The following is a 22323-nucleotide window of genomic DNA, read 5'->3' on the forward strand; positions in this document are numbered from 1 at the left end:
AACTTACCTAATTTGAAGTCAAGATGCAAAATTCATGCTCATGATACAAGGTATAAACATCAAATTGATATACCATATCAACTTCTATCCACAAGCATGAAGCATTATGACAGCTTAGGACTAAGGATCTATAATAAGTTACCTACAGAGATCAAATGTGCTAAAATTGTTCATTTCAAAAAAATACTTTTTAATTGGTTTGTTGAAAGACCGTTTTATTGTTTGAACGAATTTTTTGATAGTACCTGAATGAATGTATTTTGTGTTCTATATTTTGTTATTAATGTGTGACTTTGTCAATTACAAATGTTGGTTTATGACAGTAAAATTTATTTATTTTATTTAGAATAATTTAGTCAATTAGTTGATCAATTTCTAAGCAACATTTGAAAATTAAAATTGTATTAAGAGATATTAGATAATTATAGAATATTTCAAGTACTTTCTTCATATGTGCTTAATGCTTAACTAATATCATTGTCAGTTCGAATTTAAGAGAGGAAAAATTTCTGATGTTCAAACAATTAAATTTCGTTCATGTTGAACTCTGTATTTATTTTCTCTTAATCAGTATCATGTGTAATTCATAATTTATATGTAGGCCTATGTATTCGATACTTCCATATGCGGTCATGCTCGAAAGAGCTTGCATATGTGTAATGTTACTTTATGTAATATTGTAATAATAAAATACTGCAGCATATTAGATTATTATAATTATTTTTGAAGGGACGGATTCAAGGATCCAAAGGTTCAAAGAACCCCACACGTCAACCGAAGCTTATTGTGGTCCCAAGTAGTATGTTAATAGTAGTAGTTAGGCAAACCAATACCTGTGTCCTTTACAAGAGCAAGGAGTTTTTCCCTATGCTAACATCCCATTCATCACCTGGTTGCTTGTCGAGATCCAGTGTGATATGCTTGGCAGTCTCTTCAGACTGATTAGTCCTCGTGACCTATGTGAGTTCCACTCCTGGCCTTCTTTGAAAGTACTTCCACTGAGGAAGAGGTGGCCAAGTTGCCTCTAGGGCGCCCGGCCACCCTTGAATCTGCCTCTTGACCCACATTGTGCCTGGAGTTTCAACCCATCTCTGGTCTCTTGGTTTTTTCTTTTTGCCCCTCCAAAACTTTGCAAGGTCAAAAGCCTCACCTCTCCCAAGAAGTTTTGCCTAGATGGCCGCCCTTCTTTGAGCAGTGGTGAGTTTTGGCCTCACCACCCACAAACTCGTGATCTACGTGAGTTCCACTCCTGGCCTTTTTGTAGGTCCTTCTGCTGAGATAGGGGACACCAAACTGCCTCTAGGGCACCCGGCGCCCGGCCACCCTCGACTCAGCCTCTTGACCCGCATTTGTGCCTGGAGTTTCACCCATCTCTGGTCTCTTGGGTTTATATTTTTGCCTCTCCCAAACTCTGCAGGGTCAAAAGCATCACCTCTCCCAAGACGTATTGCCTCGTGACCTACGTGAGTTCCACTCCTGGCTTTTTTTAGGTCTTTCCGCTGAAGGAGGGGTCGCCAAATTGCCTCTAGGGCACCTGGTCACCCTCGACTCAGCCTCCTGACCTACATTTGTGCCTGGAGTTAATAATGTTTCATAAGGATAGGTTTGGGTTTTGCTTTGAAATTGCTCATCATGCTAGAAAGGGCAAGGGTCCAGGTAGAGTTATGTTTTTTGTTGTTTCAAAGGTCAAAGCCTCCTGACCTACATTTGTGCCTGGAGTTTCACCCATCTCTGGTCTCTTGGGTTTTTCTTTTTGACGCTCCGAAACTACCCTGATGGGGCAGATCCCGTGGGTTTGAAGGCAAGGCAACTTCTGGAGTTGCCTTGGGGTCCCTTTTAGTCGCCTCCTACGACAAGTAGGGATACTGTGGGTGAATTCTGGTTTTCAACACATTCTTCAGTACGATGCTCGACTCAAAGCTCCCCCAACCCACAGGGGGCGCATATTAGGTTAGTAAATTGCAATTATACTGATTGTGATTCGTTTCACCCCTCAAATAACTCATAGCTGCAGGGATTCAGAAGATGTTATAACTTTGAATGAAATAAATTAAAATTAAAAGGGTTGTCAAGTGTGATTAGTTCTGATAAAGTAATCAGCTCAGATGATTAGTAATCTGATGTTATTTAATGATAAAGTAAGGACCTAATTACGGTATCACTAGTAAATTAAGAAGGTGGTGAAAATTACTACAGACAATTTTTACATGGATGATAAGGCGTAAGTTGAGTAATGAGGCAGAATGTAACTAATAAGGAATAGGATGGGTAGTAAGGTACAACGTAGGTGATAATATAGATGAACAGCTATAAATGAGAAGAGCATTATAAAATACTTACTCGATTTCATTAACTTCTCAACTGGGAAGATCTGATCAGGATTGAAGGTCAGGTTGTAGTGAGGGGCTGTACGGTGCTCCAACAATTCATATTCGGCTCTGGCACAGTCAGGGTTTGCTTGGCGACACTCCAGTCTATAACTGGAATCCTCCCACATGCGAAGAAGTCCGAGGACAGAACTCTCCACCAAGCATTTGGCTCCATGGGTGATAAGTATCTAACAGAATATAATAACAATATAAATATATTTTTCCGTAAAAAGCAACAATAAACAAAATCTGAATGTCAGGGAAAAATTATAGTCAACAATAATAAAATGAAAGAAAAAAGTATAATAATTAATGAGTATTTATCAATGATAACAAAAAACTCGGAGAAAAACAGGAAAATAAATATTCACAAAAATAGGAATCCATTGAAACCTAGCTAATATGAAGCAAACAAACTTTTATTGAATTTGGGTTTGATTCAAAAGAATAGAAACCCCCACACAAAAGTGGGTTTACGATTTACAGTTAATGTTCACAGCGACAGTAATTAGTCAATAGTTTTGCAAAAATCTTCTAAAATAATATCAGGATTATTATAGCTATGTGCAACAATAGACAAAAGTATACTCAATTATGAAACATAATATTAAAAATACATAAATTGAAAATAGTTTGAAGAAAAAGGAAGATTATTATCATAATTGAATAGCAGTAGTTAGTTTATGGAGCTCTTTTATAATGATGGATATTAAAGCACGAATTAGATGGAAGTTGAGAGGAGAGAAGCGAAGCGAGCGAGTGTTTTATATATCTCACGAGTGCTTTAAAGACCGAATGAAACCGTTGCATACACTATTTTATACAAGACCGCTCAAGAAAATTATTACATTGCTGAATTGTTGTTAGGTTAGAAATCAACTAACTAACCACTATGGTAAAACGATTGGAATAACATTATATTGAGATTCACTTTTAACTGTAAGCATTGGTTAATTGCTGAGCATGATAACCTGACACCTCGCACACACACGACAGAGTGTCACCCCGACTATTTGTCTCCTGTACCTGCAGGGGATAGTTTGACGGCAACGTTCACGACAACCTGACACCTTTCACGCTGGCGTCAAGGTGTCACCCCGACAACTTGTCACCTACAGGGCACCAGTTGGCACAACTTACACTTCCGTGGCGTGGGGAGAGGGGTCAAGCAATTTTTATTACTGTTTATGATGTAGAATTGAATTCTAAGCACTTTTAGTTCAGTAACATTTTCCAATCAAACGCACGGTTCAGAAGATGTTCGTTTTAGATAATTTTAGGCCAAATTTTTTCGAGTTGGTTGAAAGCAGGAAAAAATTGAATAATAAGTCCTTTTAATGACTGAACCAGATGTAGAACACAATTCTAAACACATTTTGTTCAGTTATATTTTCCCTACAGACGCACCATTTACTAGTAAATTGATCTTAATGCTAGGACAGTGAAATTTTCATCCATCAATGATATGGAAGATGAAGCTATCAGTCTGGTTATCAATTGAGGTATTACATGAAGTCTGGTAATTGATATTAGGATAAATAATTATTTATATACATTTGTGCTCAGATGACGCATCTGTAATGCAAACCATGTTACTATAATACTCCAAGTCGTTGTATAAAGTTCACTTTATAATAGGCACGTATTACATTAGGACACCAGGCTTGGTCGTAAATGGGACATGTGGTGTCCGAGTGAATCGCGCGGCATTGGTTCTTATCGAGTTCATTTCAACAAGGACACCAGCCGGGTGTCTCATTCGGGTCGCCAACCCGGCCACCTGTGTGCTTTACACACGGACATCACTGGTATCCCACTAGTGATCCAGTCTGTGCTCCAATGTAATACTGGCCTAACTTGTCACAAACACTAATTTAAAATAAAATTGAAAAACTAGTTTCGGATTGCACAAAATTATCAATCTCTAGTAAATTCCACTAAATATTTCAAGATTTACTGAAGAAGGTTAAGACTAATAATGGTGTAGCGATCATGACTAGATTCAATTTTGAAATAAATAGTTCTGATTGTGACAATTAAGTGCAGATACTTATTTTGGTGAGGACTAACCTTAGACATCATTCCAAAACCGCTAGATTTTCCAATATTGTGGCAATGTACGCCAGCGTTTGAAAAATGCGATTGCACGTAATTCATATCGCCTTCGTCAACTTCGATTACCCAGCCCAGCTCCTCGCTGAAAAGCACCTGGAAAGGCGAGACGTCTTCCACGATTCGAGGCGTCAGGTCGACTTTCAGGCCACTCATACCTCCAAAACACATTTCGGCCAGACATGTAACAAGCCCACCATCGCTTATATCATGGCCAGCCAGTATTTTCTTTTCTAAAAAGTACAAAATAAAAATATTCGTAAAAATATTATCAAAAGCGAAAAACCATTCATATTCTACAAATAATATTACGTATTATTTATAGTGGATGCTACTATTGATACTAAGCATGTTACATTAAAATATATAACAAACCAATACTTCAAAAAAAAACAAAACAATTACAATTATTTTCTAATTTGTATTCCCCTCCTATTGGCAGACTACCTTGCGTGGGAACACTAAAAATATCCCAGGGGTTGGGTTTCTGCTTTTAAATAGCAGTATACTGGTTTCGTTTAAAATATTTTAATAATTCAAGATATTGAACACAAAGAATTTGCTGGAATCAGAAATTTCAAATCATGCATTTTGTTATTGGAGTTGACAAACCGTTCATTTACTCACCTAAAGGCCTAAGATACTTACTTCAGAAAGGTATGTACGTACCATATATATTGACAATTCATTATATATTTATTTTTGTACATAATAAAAGGGTGCTACAGGCATTATGTTTTATGAAAATCATTTATTGCCAAGGCCTAACATTTATTTATGCTTTATAGAGTTCATGTTATTGTTTAAACTGTAATGTAATGTGATTCCACACAGCTGTCAGTAGTAGTTCTTTAATAATACTACAACCACAATAGCGAACTTAAAGAAACAGGAATATTTTTTTATAATCACATTTTTTATAGAATATCATAATATATTTTATATTATAATTTCCAATTATACTCCTTCAATTGATTGACTTTGGAATAATAATAATAATAATTTCGTTATTAATTGGAATGACGTTCCTTTTTTGAAAAGTTGCACATAAACGAAGTAACTTTGTTCATTGCCAGTATCACCTCCAGTCACACAGTGCTCGGTAACACGGAGCAAATTTTATGGACCGAACGCGACTGAATCATTTTATGCCGAACTAGCTACCAAGGCAGCAGAGAGAAATAGCAGCTTCTACAACTCAAGTGAGAATGATTCGGCAGCTTGTGGCTTCTTCTGATGTGACGTCCTTTTGAACTCTGTTAGCCTGGTAGCATGAATCACTGAGTGAGTGCTGCTAATACGAACGATTCCTGCGTAATTCCCACACTCCATCCCGTTTTTTCCCTCTGCTTTCAACATTTTTCACTCCGTTTCTGATTTCCATTTTCCACGTCACATCTCCAATTTATTTTTTTCAATAATTGAATGATTGAATAATTATTATTGACGTTCTATTTATTAGAAATATAGTCGAAAAAGGCAAGCGCGTATGAGAGTGGAAAGAACTGATCTGTTCTGAAACTTCTATGGAATTGATTCTTGATGAGTATCAAGTATTAAGTTGGTAATTTGTTGGTTAGTTGGCAGTGGTTCTCGTATTTAATTTTCAATCCTTTTTAGAAGAACACTTCAGAGGTGAAAAGAATGTTTTTTCTTATGTTTTAGCGGACACTGATTGATTATAATCGATTAATTTTATTTTCATATTTATTCCATACGATGATTTTTAGGGATAAAAATTATTTTTCTTCAACTTTTTTTAAATCAATAAATTTTAGTTTTATTAACTTCAACATACTTGGTATTTACCAATAAATCAAATTCAAATACTATTTTTCATTTTCTATAGTTACATTTGGTAACCCCCTTTATAATGCTGATGTAGCTATGCATTGTTATTTACTAGCCATTAGTTTAGTTGCTTTTTCGAGTCAGTCTGTTGCCAGAGCTCGTAGAGCGTACATCGCTTATAACCATGTATTAGATGTATTAGAATGTTGAAATAAATAATTCTTTTTAAAAAAGCCGGTTGGTTATTCCAGTTCCTTAACTGGCGCCCGAACCACCCTCGCGCAGTTTTCCGATGTTGTTCGTTTGACAATATTAGTTTTCCGATTCGTGTCGCGATCGCTTATTTCGACTTTGAAAAGGAACCTATCAGACTTTACTGTAATGATGCTATCGAAAAAACTCAACGTGACCAGAACCACTGGCTTTTGTATACCGCTGCACTTCACAACTTAGAAGGCACAGCTGATAGCGTAGTTCAAAATAGTGAGTGCTCCAATGTAATCGAACTTATTCAACTCATAAAGAAACACTTTTCCGATAAACGTACTGTTCCAGACCTCATAGCAGAGATTGCTATCATGAAAACTTTTCAACATGAACATCCCCTTGACTTTCTTGACAGACTAAACGAAAAACGAACCAGGGTAGTTACTCGCTACAAATTAGACGGTGTATCCGGCGACTTACTCAAAAACCTTCTTGAACAACTTGACATGACACTTGTAAGGACACTTATTCACGGTGTTCATCCAACACTCGGAGCTCATCTCCAAGTCTACAAGCTTAAGAACTTGGACGAAGCCCGCGACACCCTTCGCAGTGATTGCAGTATTGTGCTAAATCAATTGAAACTTACGGAATCTGTGTCTGATAATGCAGTTATCAATCCTCAATTTCGGCAGCGTAACTTCTTTCAACCGCGATCAGTGTTTCCCCAATTCAGGCAGTATTCACCTCGAAGTTTCCAACAACCCTTCAAGCAAACTTTTGCTCCTTTTAACCAATATAGGTTTCAACACAACCAATTCCAACAACCTCCACAAATCCAATCTCAACAGCCTCAACAGAATCTAGTACCATTTAACGCAAGATTTCAGCAGTCTCAATTTCAAACTGTCCAACCAAAATCCTTCAACAGTAACTTTCGTAATTTCCAAGGCGGTGCACAAAACGTTCGACAGTCTCCAAATTGGAATTCTCAAAATACTGTCTCAATGCGTACTGTTTCAACCAATCGTAGTAACAACTCTGCACGGAACAATTCGTTCCACGATGTTCATTATATGGAAGGAAATTGCATTGACGAATCTAACGTAAATGTCACTCCACTTGATGAAACTAGTTTCGTTCAATCTATGCAAACTCAAATCGATTCTCTCACTTCAGCTGTAAACGAATTGGCAGACCGTTTTTTAGGATTAGGCCCAGCTCCTTCGGGGGACCCGCCAATCAGTTCGAGTTGAAGATTATCAACAAATCCCTCCCGTACTTTGTCGATGATTCTAATCTAAAATGGCTTGTTGACACTGGATCAGTGAAGAACTATATAAATCCCGCTATTGTACCACCTGATGTGACTAGATTTAAGGAAGAATTTATCGTGAAGACACCTGCTGGTGAAAGAAAAGGAGATGAGTATATTTTTATGAACTCGTCACAAGTGTTTCCAATGTGTGCTAGAATTAAGATGTATTTATTTGAATTTTCTAAGAAGTATGACATTTTATTAGGACATGAAACTCTAAGTGTACTCAATGCCAATGTTAATTTCAAGGATAAGACGTTAGATTATGATAATGGATCGAAAAAATTATTATTTGTAATGAATTCTAGTAGTAACGAAATTGAATTGAAACCAGGTTTTAATGTGATAACTGTCCCAGTTAGGTCTATTCCCAATGTAGGACGAGGATTGCTTAAACCTGTAACAAATGATAAATTTAGTATTGAAGAAGGTATAGTAGATATAGTTAATGATGAATGTACATGTCTAGCGTTTTCTCATGAACTCATGACCATCAGTCCTGAACCCATGGAAATAGATGAGATAGAAACTATTTATGAGCCAACTAATGAATCAGTGACCGAGAGTCCCGAACATTTTGCATTAGTGAAGAATTTGATTTTTGAAACTTTGCGTACAGATCATATGAATGATGAAGAGAAAAGGGAGATATTTGATTTAGTAATTAAATTTCCCGAAATAATCAAACTTGAAAATATCCCTCTAGGGTCGACGAACTTACTCAAACACAAAATCAACACAGTTGATGACAATCCTGTATACACAAGAAATTATAGGTACCCTCAAATTTTCAAGAAAGACGTTCAAATTGAGATAGAAAAGTTGCTAAAGAACAAAATAATTCAACCCTCAAACTCCCCATACAACTCTCCAATATGGGTAGTTCCCAAGAAAATGGATGCTTCTGGTCAAAAGAAAATTAGAATGGTAATCGATTACAGAAAACTCAATGAAAAAACTATAGCTGACAAATATCCTCTACCAATATTGAAGATCTATTTGGAAAAATAGGACGAGCTACGTATTTCTCGACGATAGATTTATATTCTGGTTTCCATCAGATTGAAATGGACCCAGAGTCTGTCCCAAAAACAGCTTTTTCAACAGAAGACGGCCACTTCGAATTTCTAAGGCTTCCCTTTGGATTGAAAAATGCACCCCCATTTTTTCAGCGTAATATGAACATACTATTTGCTAGAATGCCGAATGTTTTAGTGTATATGGACGACATAATTGTATTCTCTGACAATTTAGAGGAGCATTTGAAACATTTGAGATCCGTTTTCAAAAAATTGAAAGAACACAATCTTAAAATACAGCTCGATAAAACTGAATTTTTCAAAAGAGAATTGTTGTACCTAGGACATGTAATCTCAGAAGAAGGAATTCAACCAAATCCCGCCAAATTGAAAGCAATCAAAGACTTCCCGATTCCCAAAACCGAAAAACAAATAAAACAATTTTTAGGATTAACTGGTTACTACAGAAAAATGATCAAAAACTATGCAAAAATCGCTAAGCCTCTGACTCAAGCTTTGAAAAAAGATGTCAAGGTTGACATTTCTAATAAGGAGTACGTTAATGCATTTGAAAAACTGAAAACAATGCTACAAAACAGTCCAATATTGCAGTTACCCGATTTTTCTAAACAATTCATAGTTACTACTGACGCTAGCAATTTTGCTATTGGAGGAGTGCTTTCACAGATTTTCAATGGTAAAGATCTACCTGTTGCCTATGCTTCAAGGACATTGAACAAAAATGAGATCAATCTTTCAACCATAGAAAAAGAACTATTGGCTATTGTGTGGTGTTGTAAATATTTTAGGCCCTACTTATATGGACGTAAGTTTTTAATTCAGACTGATCACAAACCTCTCCAATGGCTTCATAGTATTAAAGAGCCAAATTCCAAATTGATAAGATGGAAACTTTTGTTAGAAGAATTCGATTTTGACATTACCTACATAAAAGGAAAACCAACTTTGTAGCGGATGCTTTGTCCCGTCCTTATGACGTCACTATGATGGAAAATGAAGAGAATGGTTTTCGAGGTTTCGAGGATGGTTTTCGAGGTTTTGTGAATGATTTTCAAGGTTTGGAGAATACTATGATGACCCCCACGAATATGATGATATAAGTATAGACGATTTGATAAGGTTCAATACTAACACTGACGTACCCTCGATAGATAGTAGTACCTACGAAGATTTTTTTCAACGAATAGGTACATTAGGCGAGCGGAATGATAATACTGGTAATGATAACTTAGTAAATAATGCTAATCAAGGAAACTTTGTAAATAATAATGCTTATGATGACATTGATCGTGAGAATATCGTGAGTAATGATAATAATGATGACGAACAAGAAGCCGAGAACGATAATCGCAGCTTAGCTACGATACACTCGCAAGAAAGCTCAAATGAACAGGTAGTTATAGCTGATGATGATAAGTTGCTTAATATTGAGCATAACCAACTTATTCTTGAAAGAGGTGACCAAGCCCCTCAATTAAGAAAAATTTTTGGTAAAAGACGATTGACCATTTATTTTAGGAACGCTAACGATTATGATGACATGAAAAATAAATGTATTGAGTTTTTGAAACCAAAAACAGTATATGGAGTTTTCTGTTCGCGAGAAGGTGTTTTGTATGATGAGTACGAGAAAATTTTCAACAATTTTAAAAATGTGTTATTAGAAACGTTCGATTCGATAAAACTGAAAAGGTATAAGAAAATGAATTTAGATATAGTGGATACTGATGAACAAAAACAGATAATTTCAAATCACCATGAAGGAAAGACGTACCACAGAGGTATCAATGAAACGTATAATCAGGTAAGAAGAAGATATTACTGGCCATCAATGCTACGAGACGTAACAGATTACATTAACAAGTGTGCTGTATGCCTGAAAGTAAAGTATGATAGACAACCTGTTAGAGTCACATATAAAGTCACTCCTACTCCAGATAAACCATTTGAAAAACTACAAATTGACTGTTTCCAATACGATAAAATAAAGTTTTTGACAATGATTGATTGTTTTTCCAAACGATTAACAGTCCATCCCCTAAAAAGTTTGAACCAAATCGATATTCAAGAACGCCTGAATGATTATTTTTCATCTTTTCCCCTACCCAAAATTATACAAATGGACAACGGCCGTGAGTTTGACAATGCAGGTTTACGCGACTTTTTGAGATTGTACGGTGTTGAAGCATACTATGTCACTCCTGGACACCCAGACTCTCAGGGCTTAATTGAAAGAGCTCATTCTACGCTTATCGAAATCCTAAATGCAATTCAATTGGAGAATAAAAACAATTCAACAGAAACAAACATGAAACTAGCAGTTATAGCATTTAATAATACGCTCAACTCAACTCTGAAAATGACTCCCATGGAAATAACTTATGGCATATCAAACAATCCTTTTGTTAACAGAGTTACGGAAAGATTGGTGACAGAACAACAGTCTCACCAATATTTAGAAAGAATGAACTTAGTTCACAAGTTGATAAAGAATAAAATTGAATCCGAAAAACAAACACGCACTGAACAACTGAATGTCAATCGTGAAAAGGATGTAGAAATTGAAAAAGAACCTTACATTAAAACAACTTTTAACAAAAAAACTAAACCGAAATTCTTCAAAGTAAACTACAGTAAAGACGATAAACTAGCTACGAACCCTCGAGCAATTCAGAAACGCCCATTTAAAGTACACCCCAATAGAATGAAACGCCCCAAAAAACTGGTGAAACGAAAGAACTTATGTGTTACAGGACACGATGATACCAATCCTACTTCTCCTGTTGCTGGCCCCAGCAGCACCTTATGAAATGATTGATCTGAGCAAATCCTCCGGTGTTGCTCCCATTAAAATTCAGAACTCCTTTATTGTTAACACGACATACACATATGTTCATAAAATAAGTACTAGCTATTTAAGATTAGAATTAAGTAATATAGAAACATTTATTGATTTTTTAGCTAATAAGGATATTGATAAGAGTCGCCTAAGCATCATGAAATTAAATTTAAAGTATACGAAGAGTAAATTAAATCAAATCCAATCAATTAATTATAGACAAAAACGAGGCCTTTTTAATAGTGTAGGATCTGCACTTTCTTGGCTCACTGGTAATATGGACGCTAACGATAAGGAACGATATGATAAAATTTTACAAACTGTGCAATCAAACGAATACCATCTTAGTAATAATGTAGAAAAACAATTTGCTGTTAATCATAAATTAATGGAGGAATTCAACAATGAAATGAAAACAATACGATCAAATAATATGAAAATCAGTAATTACTTTAATTCATTGTATAATGAATCAAACAGAATCGAACTTAATCAGCAATCCTCATTGTTATTTGACTCTCTCTTGCTTTTAAATAATAAAATTTCTGATATTGTAACAAGCTTAGAATTTTGTAAATTGAATGTACTCCACTCGACTATTATTTCTCACGATGAACTTTTTCTCATGCACCGAAATTCGAATTTTAGCTTCATTTCAAACGATGTCAGTGTAATATGGAAACTCAGCAAAGTCCATTGTGCAATGTTTAAAGACCACATTTCTTATTTCATTGAAGTACCGCTACAGTCGGCAATTTATGAAACATTTTTCCTGTTGTCATATCCTGTCATTCAAGAAAATGAAATTGTAACAACAATTGTACATCCTTCTTTTGTACTCCGTAATGATAAATTATTTTTTGGAACTTGCGAACTTATCAATGATAATTATTATTGTAGTAATATAAGTCGTATTGAAAATTTATGTATTGAACAATTGTTAGATGATAGAGATTTAAATGGATGTAATAAATTAGTTTTAAAAGATGGATCTTCTTTAGTGAAATATATTAACATAATTGATAGTTTTATATTATTAATGTAAGTTCATGTATAATTTACAGTTCTGCCAAGAAGAAAAATGTTACTCTCTTTCCAAACAGAAAAACTAAATTGTTAAAAATTGATAACTCAGAGACTTTAATTGGATATTACAGACCAAACATATTTTGGGAAAATGAAGTTATTGTGCCAACTAAACTTATAGAAAATAAGAAGATTTCTAATTTTAGTTTTGATGAAGTACATACTGCAAACATAAAATTTCAACAACTTGATATTATTGATGACTTACCTCTACAAGACAATAGAATCATCTATATTATTGTAACTACTATATTATTTATTTTGGTTGTAATTTTATTGATATTCATTTTTATTAAAATAATTTGGCAAAAACTGTCCATTTCTAACTCAAATAATTGTAATTCTGGCGTGAATAACGATATTGTTAATACCGATTCCCAACAAATGTATCCAAGATTGCCATGTAACTAATACTTAATTTTTGTACTTGGACTTAATACTATTTTATTTTGAAGCTGAGGGCAGCTTCACACTTGGGGGGGAGGAGTTACATTTGGTAACCCCCTTTATAATGCTGATGTAGCTATGCATTGTTATTTACTAGCCATTAGTTTAGTTGCTTTTTCGAGTCAGTCTGTTGCCAGAGCTCGTAGAGCGTACATCGCTTATAACCATGTATTAGATGTATTAGAATGTTGAAATAAATAATTCTTTTTAAAAAAGCCGGTTGGTTATTCCAGTTCCTTAACTTATGACATAGAAGTGAATTTAATTATTAAGTGTCATTTAAAAAATAACCCGCGACACAGAAGTAAGTAATTCAATGTACCAATAAACAATCATTTACTATCAATCTCATTAATCTTTAGGCAAGATTTAGCAAGTAAATCCACTTCCGCCTCTAAACCACGTCAGTAGGGTAGTTTCAATTTTTAATTACTGAATGAATTATCGTACATAACAATATATTCAAAGTTGACAGTTTCATTAGTTATAAAAAAATTGAAATTGAATTCATAGAAATTGAAACATTCTCTAGAAGCATTGAGTTATTTATTATGCACATTATATCGCACAGATAAGGTACCGGTACCGGTAATAAGCGCCATGATCTAAGAACACACTGGTATGCTCCGCCAAAATCACTTCATGATGGTTCGGAACCCACCTAAAACTAGGTCTATTCATGACTTATCATTATTATTATCATCATCATCATCATCATCATCATCTTCATAATAATAATCATTATCATCGGTTACAATTCAATTTTATTTCCAAAATGAAATTAAATGGATCCGACAGATGTATCGATCAAAACTTCTCATATAGGAGTATGTGTATTACTCACACACGCACAAATGCATATATTTATGCATTCATAGGTCAAGCCATAACAACTCAAAGAAACTAAAAAAGAGAAATTATAAATAGCTACTATAAATATTTATGTACAATCCAAAAACAGCAGTTCAGGGAAGAAAGTTACAAAAATTCACAGATAATTGCATACATTGATGGAAGATAACGAAAAAGAATTATTGAACATAGTGGTTTTATGTAAGGGAACAACTTGTGAGCAACTTGTTTTTGAATAGGATATTCTTAAGCTTTTGATGGGGCGAAAATATCTCACTTCCAGAGGATTAGAACCCTGTGGGCTGGGGGAGCTTTGAGTCGAACATCGGACTCAAGAATCTGTTGAAGCCAGAATTTGTCCACAGTATCCCTGCTTGTCGTAGGAGGCGACTGAAAGGGGCCCCTTTCTAAAGCCCTTCATCCAAAACCCTTCTTCTCCTTCTTAGTATGCTTTGGATCTGTTAATTTCTAGAATGGCACTTTTTCAATTGGGTTAGCTGTGTGCCATTCTTTCTTTCTTACCTTTTTCATCTGTCGGCCTTCCTTGGCCATTCACTCTTCTTTCTTTCTTTCTTTCTTTCTTCCTTTCCCTCTTTCTTGTTTCAGGCCAACCCATGGTGTTATGTGGACCGTGCTGATGGGTGGATGGTACCAGGCCTTCTATACAAGGTGCCACTAACGGTGCCGGCAGGATACCAGGCGCCCTCCTGCAGTACATAGCCTTGCCTGGACATGCGGGACTCTGTCTGGGTCGACCGTACTTCCCTAGCTGCTCGTGGGAATCACATGGACAGAGAAAAAACTAAAAAACCAAAACCAAACCCCGAGGCAACTCTGGAAGTTGCCTCGACCTCAAACCCATTGGGATCTGCCCCATTAGGGCAGATTCCTCAATTCGAAATGGTTGCTTCAGGTACACAGGAGGTACTGTTGCACTCTTATGTAGAGGCTAACCTTGAGAAAGCTTCTACTGATCATGATATGGATGAGGTAAGCTCTATCACACCATCCCAATTGGAGGAGGAGGATGAGCTCCTCAAAAGTCCAGAAAAACAAGAACCCTCACAAATGAGCTCCTACTCCTTGAGGATAGATGCATTTCATCGTTTGCAGGCACCTACATGGAGAAGGATGCCTTGATCATATCCTGCATCAACGATGCTACTAAGCATTGGCTGGAGGCACTCGTCCCCAGACTCAAACCGATTGGGGAAACGAAACTAATTGTCGGCCTGAGAAAAGAAATCTTGAGGTCAGTGAGGGTATTCTTTAGAGCTCATCCATTGCTTCTGAAGAAAGCTCAGGAAAAGATCATTGAGATGCTCGACAAGCAGAACCCCACCTTGAAGGTGAAGGAGTGGAATGTCCTGCCAGCCAAGCTGGACCCGAAAGGTTATGGATTTGTCTGTTTCCTGGATGAGGCCTGCTTTAGTGCTGTCAGGTCAGCCAACTCTAGAGCCAACCTAGGACTCTGGCAGGTTTCAATTATCTCAACAACAGTTAAGGATAATGCCCAGGGTCCTTCAAATAAATCTCCAACACAGTAAAGCAGCATCTGCTGCTTTTTGCCAGTTCTTCCTCAGAGAGGGATTTGACCTGGCACTGATCCAAGAACCATGGCTTCACCGAGGAAGAGTTGCAGGCCTGGGCGATACCAAGGGTAGGTTGATATACTGTACCTCTCTCAAGAATGTCAGAACCTGCATACTTATGAGAAAGGGTATGGACTGCCTAACTCTTAATGAATTCTGTTCCAGAGATCTTACTGTGATCTCATTAACTTGGAGCTATGAGGGCAGGAAATGGAGCAAAACTGCATGCTCAGCCTACTTGCTCTATGACTCTGGAGATCTTCCTCCATCAAGAGAACTTGAACTCCTGGTGGAGTCATCTTGTGCTGGCGGTCGACAACTCCTTGTAGGTTGTGACGCCAATGCTCACCACACAACTGGATGGTGAAGCTCAGACACAAACCCACGTGGTGAGGCTCTTCTTCAGTTTCTCATATCCAGGAATATTTATGTCTGTAATGTTGGAAACCGTCCGAAGTTCATTACACGAAACCGGATTGAGGTTATTGACATTATATTCTGCTCAGAAGGACTCCTAAGGGTCATTGACAACTGGCACGTAAGTCATGAGGCCTCTCTGTCTGATCACAGGTGTGTCTGTTTCGACATGCAAAGCGAGGGCGGCTCTTCCCGCTATTGGAATCCGAGGAAAACAGATGGTCACACTATAAGTCTGACCTTCTGTCTCAACTTGGGTCACTGGGCAGGAGTGTTACCTGCTTTGCAGACATTGATCAGATTGCTTCTTACCTTCAGAATGCAATCATGAGCTGCTTTCAGGACAGTTGTCCATTGCAGCGGGGAAAGAGTCACACCAATACTAAGTGGTGGACTGCTGACCTTGACCGCAAAAGAGCAGCTATAAGGAAGCTTCATAACCATTGCAAACGGAGCCGTATTTGTGAGCCATACCACAGGGCACTCACAGAATACATTCTTGCAATCAAGAAAGCTAAAGAAAACTCTTGGAGACAATTTACACAAGAGGTAAAGAGTCTCAGTGCAGCAGCGAGACTGCAGTGTGTATTAGCTTCAAGCCCAATTGGCCTCTTGGGGACTCTTAGGTCACCAGGGGGACAATATACCACTGGAATTGATGGAAGTCTCAAACTTCTTCTTGAGACTGACTTTCCAGATTATACCTTTGAGAGTGATTGCTCAGGCAGATCTGGCAACAGCAAAATGAGCTCATGGCCAAGAGCTGATCGTGGAAGCTGGATTTTAGCCAGGCAAATTGTCACACTCTCCAAAGTTAAATGGGCCATATCCAAGTTTAGCCCCTTCAAATCTCCTGGGGAGATGGCATAATACCAGCTATGCTGCAGCAAGGACCAGAAGCTCTACTAGTTCTCTTGTGTGAACTTTTTAGAGCAAGACTGGCCTATGGGTACATCCCTCAAGCCTGGTGCCTCAGTAGAGTGGTCTTCAATCCAAAGAGAGGAAGAGAAGACTACTCAACTACAAAATCATTTCGTCCCATCAATCTCACATTGTTTCTCTTGAAGATGCTGGAAAGACTGGTGGAAAGACATCTAAGGAAGGGAGTGCTTTCAGACACTCCCTCCACAGGAATCAGTGTGGAAGTCCTGTGAAACAGCCCTGCATCAGCTTGTGAGCAGGGTGGAGGACAGCCTTGCTGCCAGGGAGATTGCCCTGTGTGCCTTCATGGACATTGAGGGTGCATTTGACTATGTCACTTACAAGGCCATAGTCCGAGCAGTCCGGGGTCGAGGTCTTGAGCCTGCCATATGTAGGTGGGTTGAGGCCATGCTCTGCTCCAGGAGGATCATGGCTGATCTTCAAGGTGAGTCGATGGTGATTGCGCCTGCGAGGGGCTGTCTGCAGGGAGGTGTGCTTTCACGTCTTCTGTGGAACCTTGTGGTCGATGGTCTCCTTAATGAACTCACAAGTAAAGATGTCTTTGTACAGGACTATGCTGATGATATAGTCCTCATGATACAGGGAAAGTTCACCAACATTGTTGCTGACGTCAGGAATGTCAACCTCAAACCTGTAACGACTGGTGTCTTGGAGAGGGACTAAGTATAAATCCCTTGAAGACTGCAGTCATTCCATTTATAAGGAAAAAGAACCTGGAGTCTCTCTCCAGGTTGAAACTTGGATTTACATGGCTTGAAGTATCAAGTACAGTCAAATATTTAGGGCTGACCATTGACTCAAAGCTGACTTGGAACAATCATTTAAACAATAAACTGCATAAAGCAAAATGGGCGCTTATGACGACCAGAAGATTTGCAGGCACCATGTGGGGGATAAAGCCTCACATAGCTCTGTGGCTGTACAAGGCAGTAATAAAGCCTCAGGTAACTTATGGATCACTAGTCTGGTGGACAAAGGTCAACCAGGTTACAGCCACAGCCAAACTCACAAGTCTACAAAGGATGCAAACACTTCTAGTCACTGCAGCTTTCAGGAGCAGCCCATCAGCAACTCTTGAAGTTGCTCTTGGCTTACTGCCATTGAACATTTTTATTATGGCAGAGGCACGGAAATCAGCCTATCAACTAAAAGTTGCAGGCCAATGGAGAGAAGGCCTGTCTGGAACAGGCCACTGCACAATTGCCAAAGCTGTTGCTTACAGCCCTGTGCTTGAGATGATGTCAGATGTCATGAGCACGGAGTTGGTTTTGACTAAACCTTTCTCTGTTAAATTCTGCTCTAGAGAGGAGTGGAAGTCTGAGGAAGGGCCCTATCCCAAAAGAGGCAGCCTTGTCTGGTACACGGACGGTTCTCTCATTGAAGGGAAATCTGGCTACGGGGTGTACAGTGAATCACCTAGAACACAAGTCTATGCAAGTCTGGACAACACTGCACCATCTTTCTGGCAGAGATTTGGGACATCATGGCTTGTGCCAACATAAGCATTGCCAGGCGCTACTGCAATAAGCATATAGTAATCCTGTCAGACTGTCAGGCAGCCCTCAAGGCTCTTGATTCCAATAAAATCAAGTCCAAATTGGTGTGGGAGTGCCACAAAACGCTCAGCAGGCTTGCAACGCTTAACTCTGTGCATCTTGGTTGGGTGCCTGGCCATGTAGGCATAGGAGGTAATGAGCGTGCAGATGAGCTTGCTAAGCGGGGTTCTAATATGCCATTCCTTGGCCCAGAGCCGGGCTGTGGCATAAGTAAACAACTGCCTTCCACACAATAAATAAATGGTCCAGGGACTTACACCACCAGCAATGACAGGGTCACCCTGGTCAAGCACTTGGCAAAAGACTGCTGGCAGATGCAAGCCCTCACTTCACCAGGTGGCTGGTGAGTCTGGGTAGAGGTCAGGTCAAGCAGGTAATTGCCCTGATAACTGGACATGGCCAATTCAGGAAACATCTCCACACAATTGGACTCAGAAATGAAAGCCAGATGTGTAGGCTTTGTAATCAGTCTGAAGAGACTGCTAAGCATATCATACTGGATTGCGAAAGTCTTGGAGCTAGAAGAAGGCCTCTGTTTGGCTGTAAGCAACCAGGTGAGGAATGGGATGTTGGTATAGGGAAGAACTCCTGGATCTTGTAAAGGACATGGGAGTTGGTTTGCCTAACTAACATACTCTTGGGACACACAATAAGCTTCGGTTGACATGTGAGGTTCTTTGAACCTTTGGATCTTTGAATACGTCCCTTCAAAACATAAACATAAACATATTGGCTTGAAAACTCTATGGGTAAATATTTAGAGTATATTCTCTAATAATCTCAAGTAATTAAAAAGTGAGTTAATTAAGAAAGTATGTGAGAGAGAAAGTATGAATAAAAGATGTGAGAGATCTGCTAGGTGCTACGGAATGAAACACAATTAGAGAGGTGAACAAAGGAGGGGAAGGAGAATCTTGACCCTGATGTGTTTTACCTGGAGATGTAGATCCGAAGTCTGCCGATGACAACCGATGATGAGATGCACGAATTGACACAAGCACGTAAAAGAGAAGGACGCGACCTTTGCTCACAATAATGGCGAAGGCGTCATATGGAAATTCCGAGAGAAAAACAGGAAAATTTGTGAAATTCGATAAATTTTGACATGATAAGGGTACTGACGTGAAACAAACGGTGATCTTTACAGATTTTTGTGTTCTTTTTGAATAACAGGGTAGGAATATCGAAACACTGATCGATAAAAACTTTGAAAATTGTGATCACGAAGTAACAAACACGACACTGAATGTTTTAAGAACGTTTGTAACGTATTGTTATAAACAAAACACTTATGCACTGTTTATGCTCGTTTGAGCAAGTAATCAATGCTTTAATAAGTAATGATAAACACAATACACTTTTTCACGAGTTATAAACGTTAGAAATAAGACACAACTTTCCGTAACTTACTGATTCAATCCTTAGCCCGCGAGAGACCATGATGTGAGAGATAGCACAATGAGAATTATGGAGGACTGAGTTTATTAACTTTTGAGCAAATATGACTGTATAGATAGGTATGAAACTTACGGAAAATTGAGTTGAGAGCGTCACGAAAATAGCCATGTACAGGCGAGATGACACAATGTTGACTTGGAGACGTCTGAACTCCTCATACAAAGCCAAGGTCAAGAAAAAAGGAAGGGAGAGGGGATGACTTGCGTTTCCATAATTGGAGTAGTTTACACAATTACCAATAGATGGCATGTAATCCTTAACATTCCACCCACTTGAAATAACATATTTCAAACAGATTTTGGAGGGAAAAAATGAAAACACTTGAAAAATTCATAGCACAAGGATTCGCGAATACGACGAAAATATGAAAAATGTACTTGAGAAATGACAAATAACTTGAAATGCGTAGAATAAACAAACTATGTACAAAGGGGCCTATAACTCCTCTAGTTGATAGGCAGAATAAAGAGGTGATTGACTCCTCGCTTGAATTCATTGCTTGATGTGCGCACAGTAACAACTCTGACTACGCCATCAAGTCCAGGGTGAAGTTTTTCAACAGGAGCAAGTGGCCACTCGGTTGGAGACGTATTTAAATTTTGAACCAATACAATTTGGAAAATTTTAATTGGTTCCGAACTCTTCTGCCATTTATTTCTCTGTATGAGGGTGTGCAGGTATTCTGTGGACCACTTGTGACAGAAACCTTGTACTATTTGACGCAAATGATTCCATCTCTGTTTGATTGTAGTCTTGAAATCAAACGGAATTTCAGGTACTTGAATGATATTTCTACCAATGGTGAAATGTCCAGGTGTTAGAATATTTGGATCATCAATTGTGTCTGATGTCAATTCAATAAGCGGTCTGCTATTCAATATAGCTTTAATTCTGCAAAATACAGTGAATTACTCTTCCATGGTCAAGGAGTTATCACCAATCTGGTTCTTCAGCAGAGTCTTGGCTGATTTAATACTTCCGAAAGTTGGGCTACCTGGTGGAGAGAAATGCCACTTAATTTCACGCCGAACGAATTCAGTGTCTAGCTTAGAACGTTGTTCTGACAGAAATTTATTCACTTCGTTTAAATGGCGGGAAGTACCAACAAAATTTGTGCCATTGTCAGTGTATACATCGGACGGACAGCCTCTTCTAGACACAAATCTTTCAAATGCTGTGAGAAATGCGTCGGATGTTAGTTCAGACACGCAAATGAACAATGCTAAATATCATTTGTATACTTTGGCGTTGCGGAGTGGGCTGGCCTTTGTGTTGAAGGGTCCAGCAAAATCAATTCCTACATGAGAAAAGACCGGAGATGGATTTACTCTACACTGAGGTAAATCTGCCATAATTGGCTGACTTGATAGTGCTCGCATGCGTGCACATCTTACACAAATCTTAATGCAAAATTTGATTGCATTTCGTGCATAAATGATCCAGAACTTTTGAAGAATAATAGCATGTGTTAGTTTCAAACCAGCATGCATGTGACTTTCATGAATTTGTTGACACACAAGAGAGCTTAAATGCGAATTTTTCGGCAGTAACATAGGGTGTTTTACATCATAAAAGAGTGACGAATTTCTCAATCTACCACCCACCCTCAAAATTCCTGTTTTATCGAGGAATGGTGTGAGAAACAACAAATTGGAAAGAACAGCTTTTCTTTGTTTTAATAACTCGATAGAATCATTAAAATAATATTCTTGTGTAATTTTCACAATGTATATGAGAGCTTGCCTGTTCTCAGAAAGAGATGTGAATTCAGTCAGTGAACTTGAGCGCGTTGGCTTTACACGAAGATTGTAAGCTGACTTATGAGAAGCTCCACATTTATTCATGAATTGCACGCATTATGCAAAAATTCTTATTGCTTTGTAATAATTTGATTGTTTTTCAAAGCAAACGAGTGGATGTGATTTTTCTTGAATCACATTTACAAGAACTGTTGCTTGAGGCTTTAGTTCACTCAAATCTTCAATTGTGTCAACTTTGGAAACAGGAAAATTTTGAGGAACTACATGAAATGATTCTGGTCCATGCCACCACAGAGAATTTTGAACAATATCTTTTGCCGAGAGACCTCTTGAAGCTAGGTTGGCGGGATTTGAATCGGTTGCCACATAAAACCAATGTTCAGGCTTTGTTAAATCGAGAATCTGTGTTACTCGATTACTGACAAATATTTTCAGTTTGTGCGCAGGAGTTTTCAGCCAATTTAGCACAAGTTTCGCATCGGAATATAACCGTATTCGAGTGAGACACTTTTCGAATAGAGGGAATAAACTTAGTCT

The 22323-nt window shown here is 38.0% G+C and overlaps 1 protein-coding gene across 1 annotated transcript in view; it reads right to left on the minus strand.

The window, feature by feature from the left end:
* The window catches only part of LOC111062983 (phosphoribosylformylglycinamidine synthase-like), a 75552-nt gene that overhangs the window by 6561 nt on the left and 46668 nt on the right, over positions 1–22323 (minus strand). The window contains exons 17-18 of the mRNA XM_039441865.1: positions 4440–4714; positions 2341–2557 (exon numbers count right to left, since the gene is read on the minus strand). Of these exons, the coding sequence (XP_039297799.1) occupies positions 2341–2557; positions 4440–4714 (492 nt within the window). The remainder of the gene's footprint in view (positions 1–2340; positions 2558–4439; positions 4715–22323) is intronic.

The sequence above is a fragment of the Nilaparvata lugens genome, chromosome X, assembly GCF_014356525.2.
Source record: "Nilaparvata lugens isolate BPH chromosome X, ASM1435652v1, whole genome shotgun sequence".
In the NCBI taxonomy this organism is placed as follows: domain Eukaryota; kingdom Metazoa; phylum Arthropoda; class Insecta; order Hemiptera; family Delphacidae; genus Nilaparvata; species Nilaparvata lugens.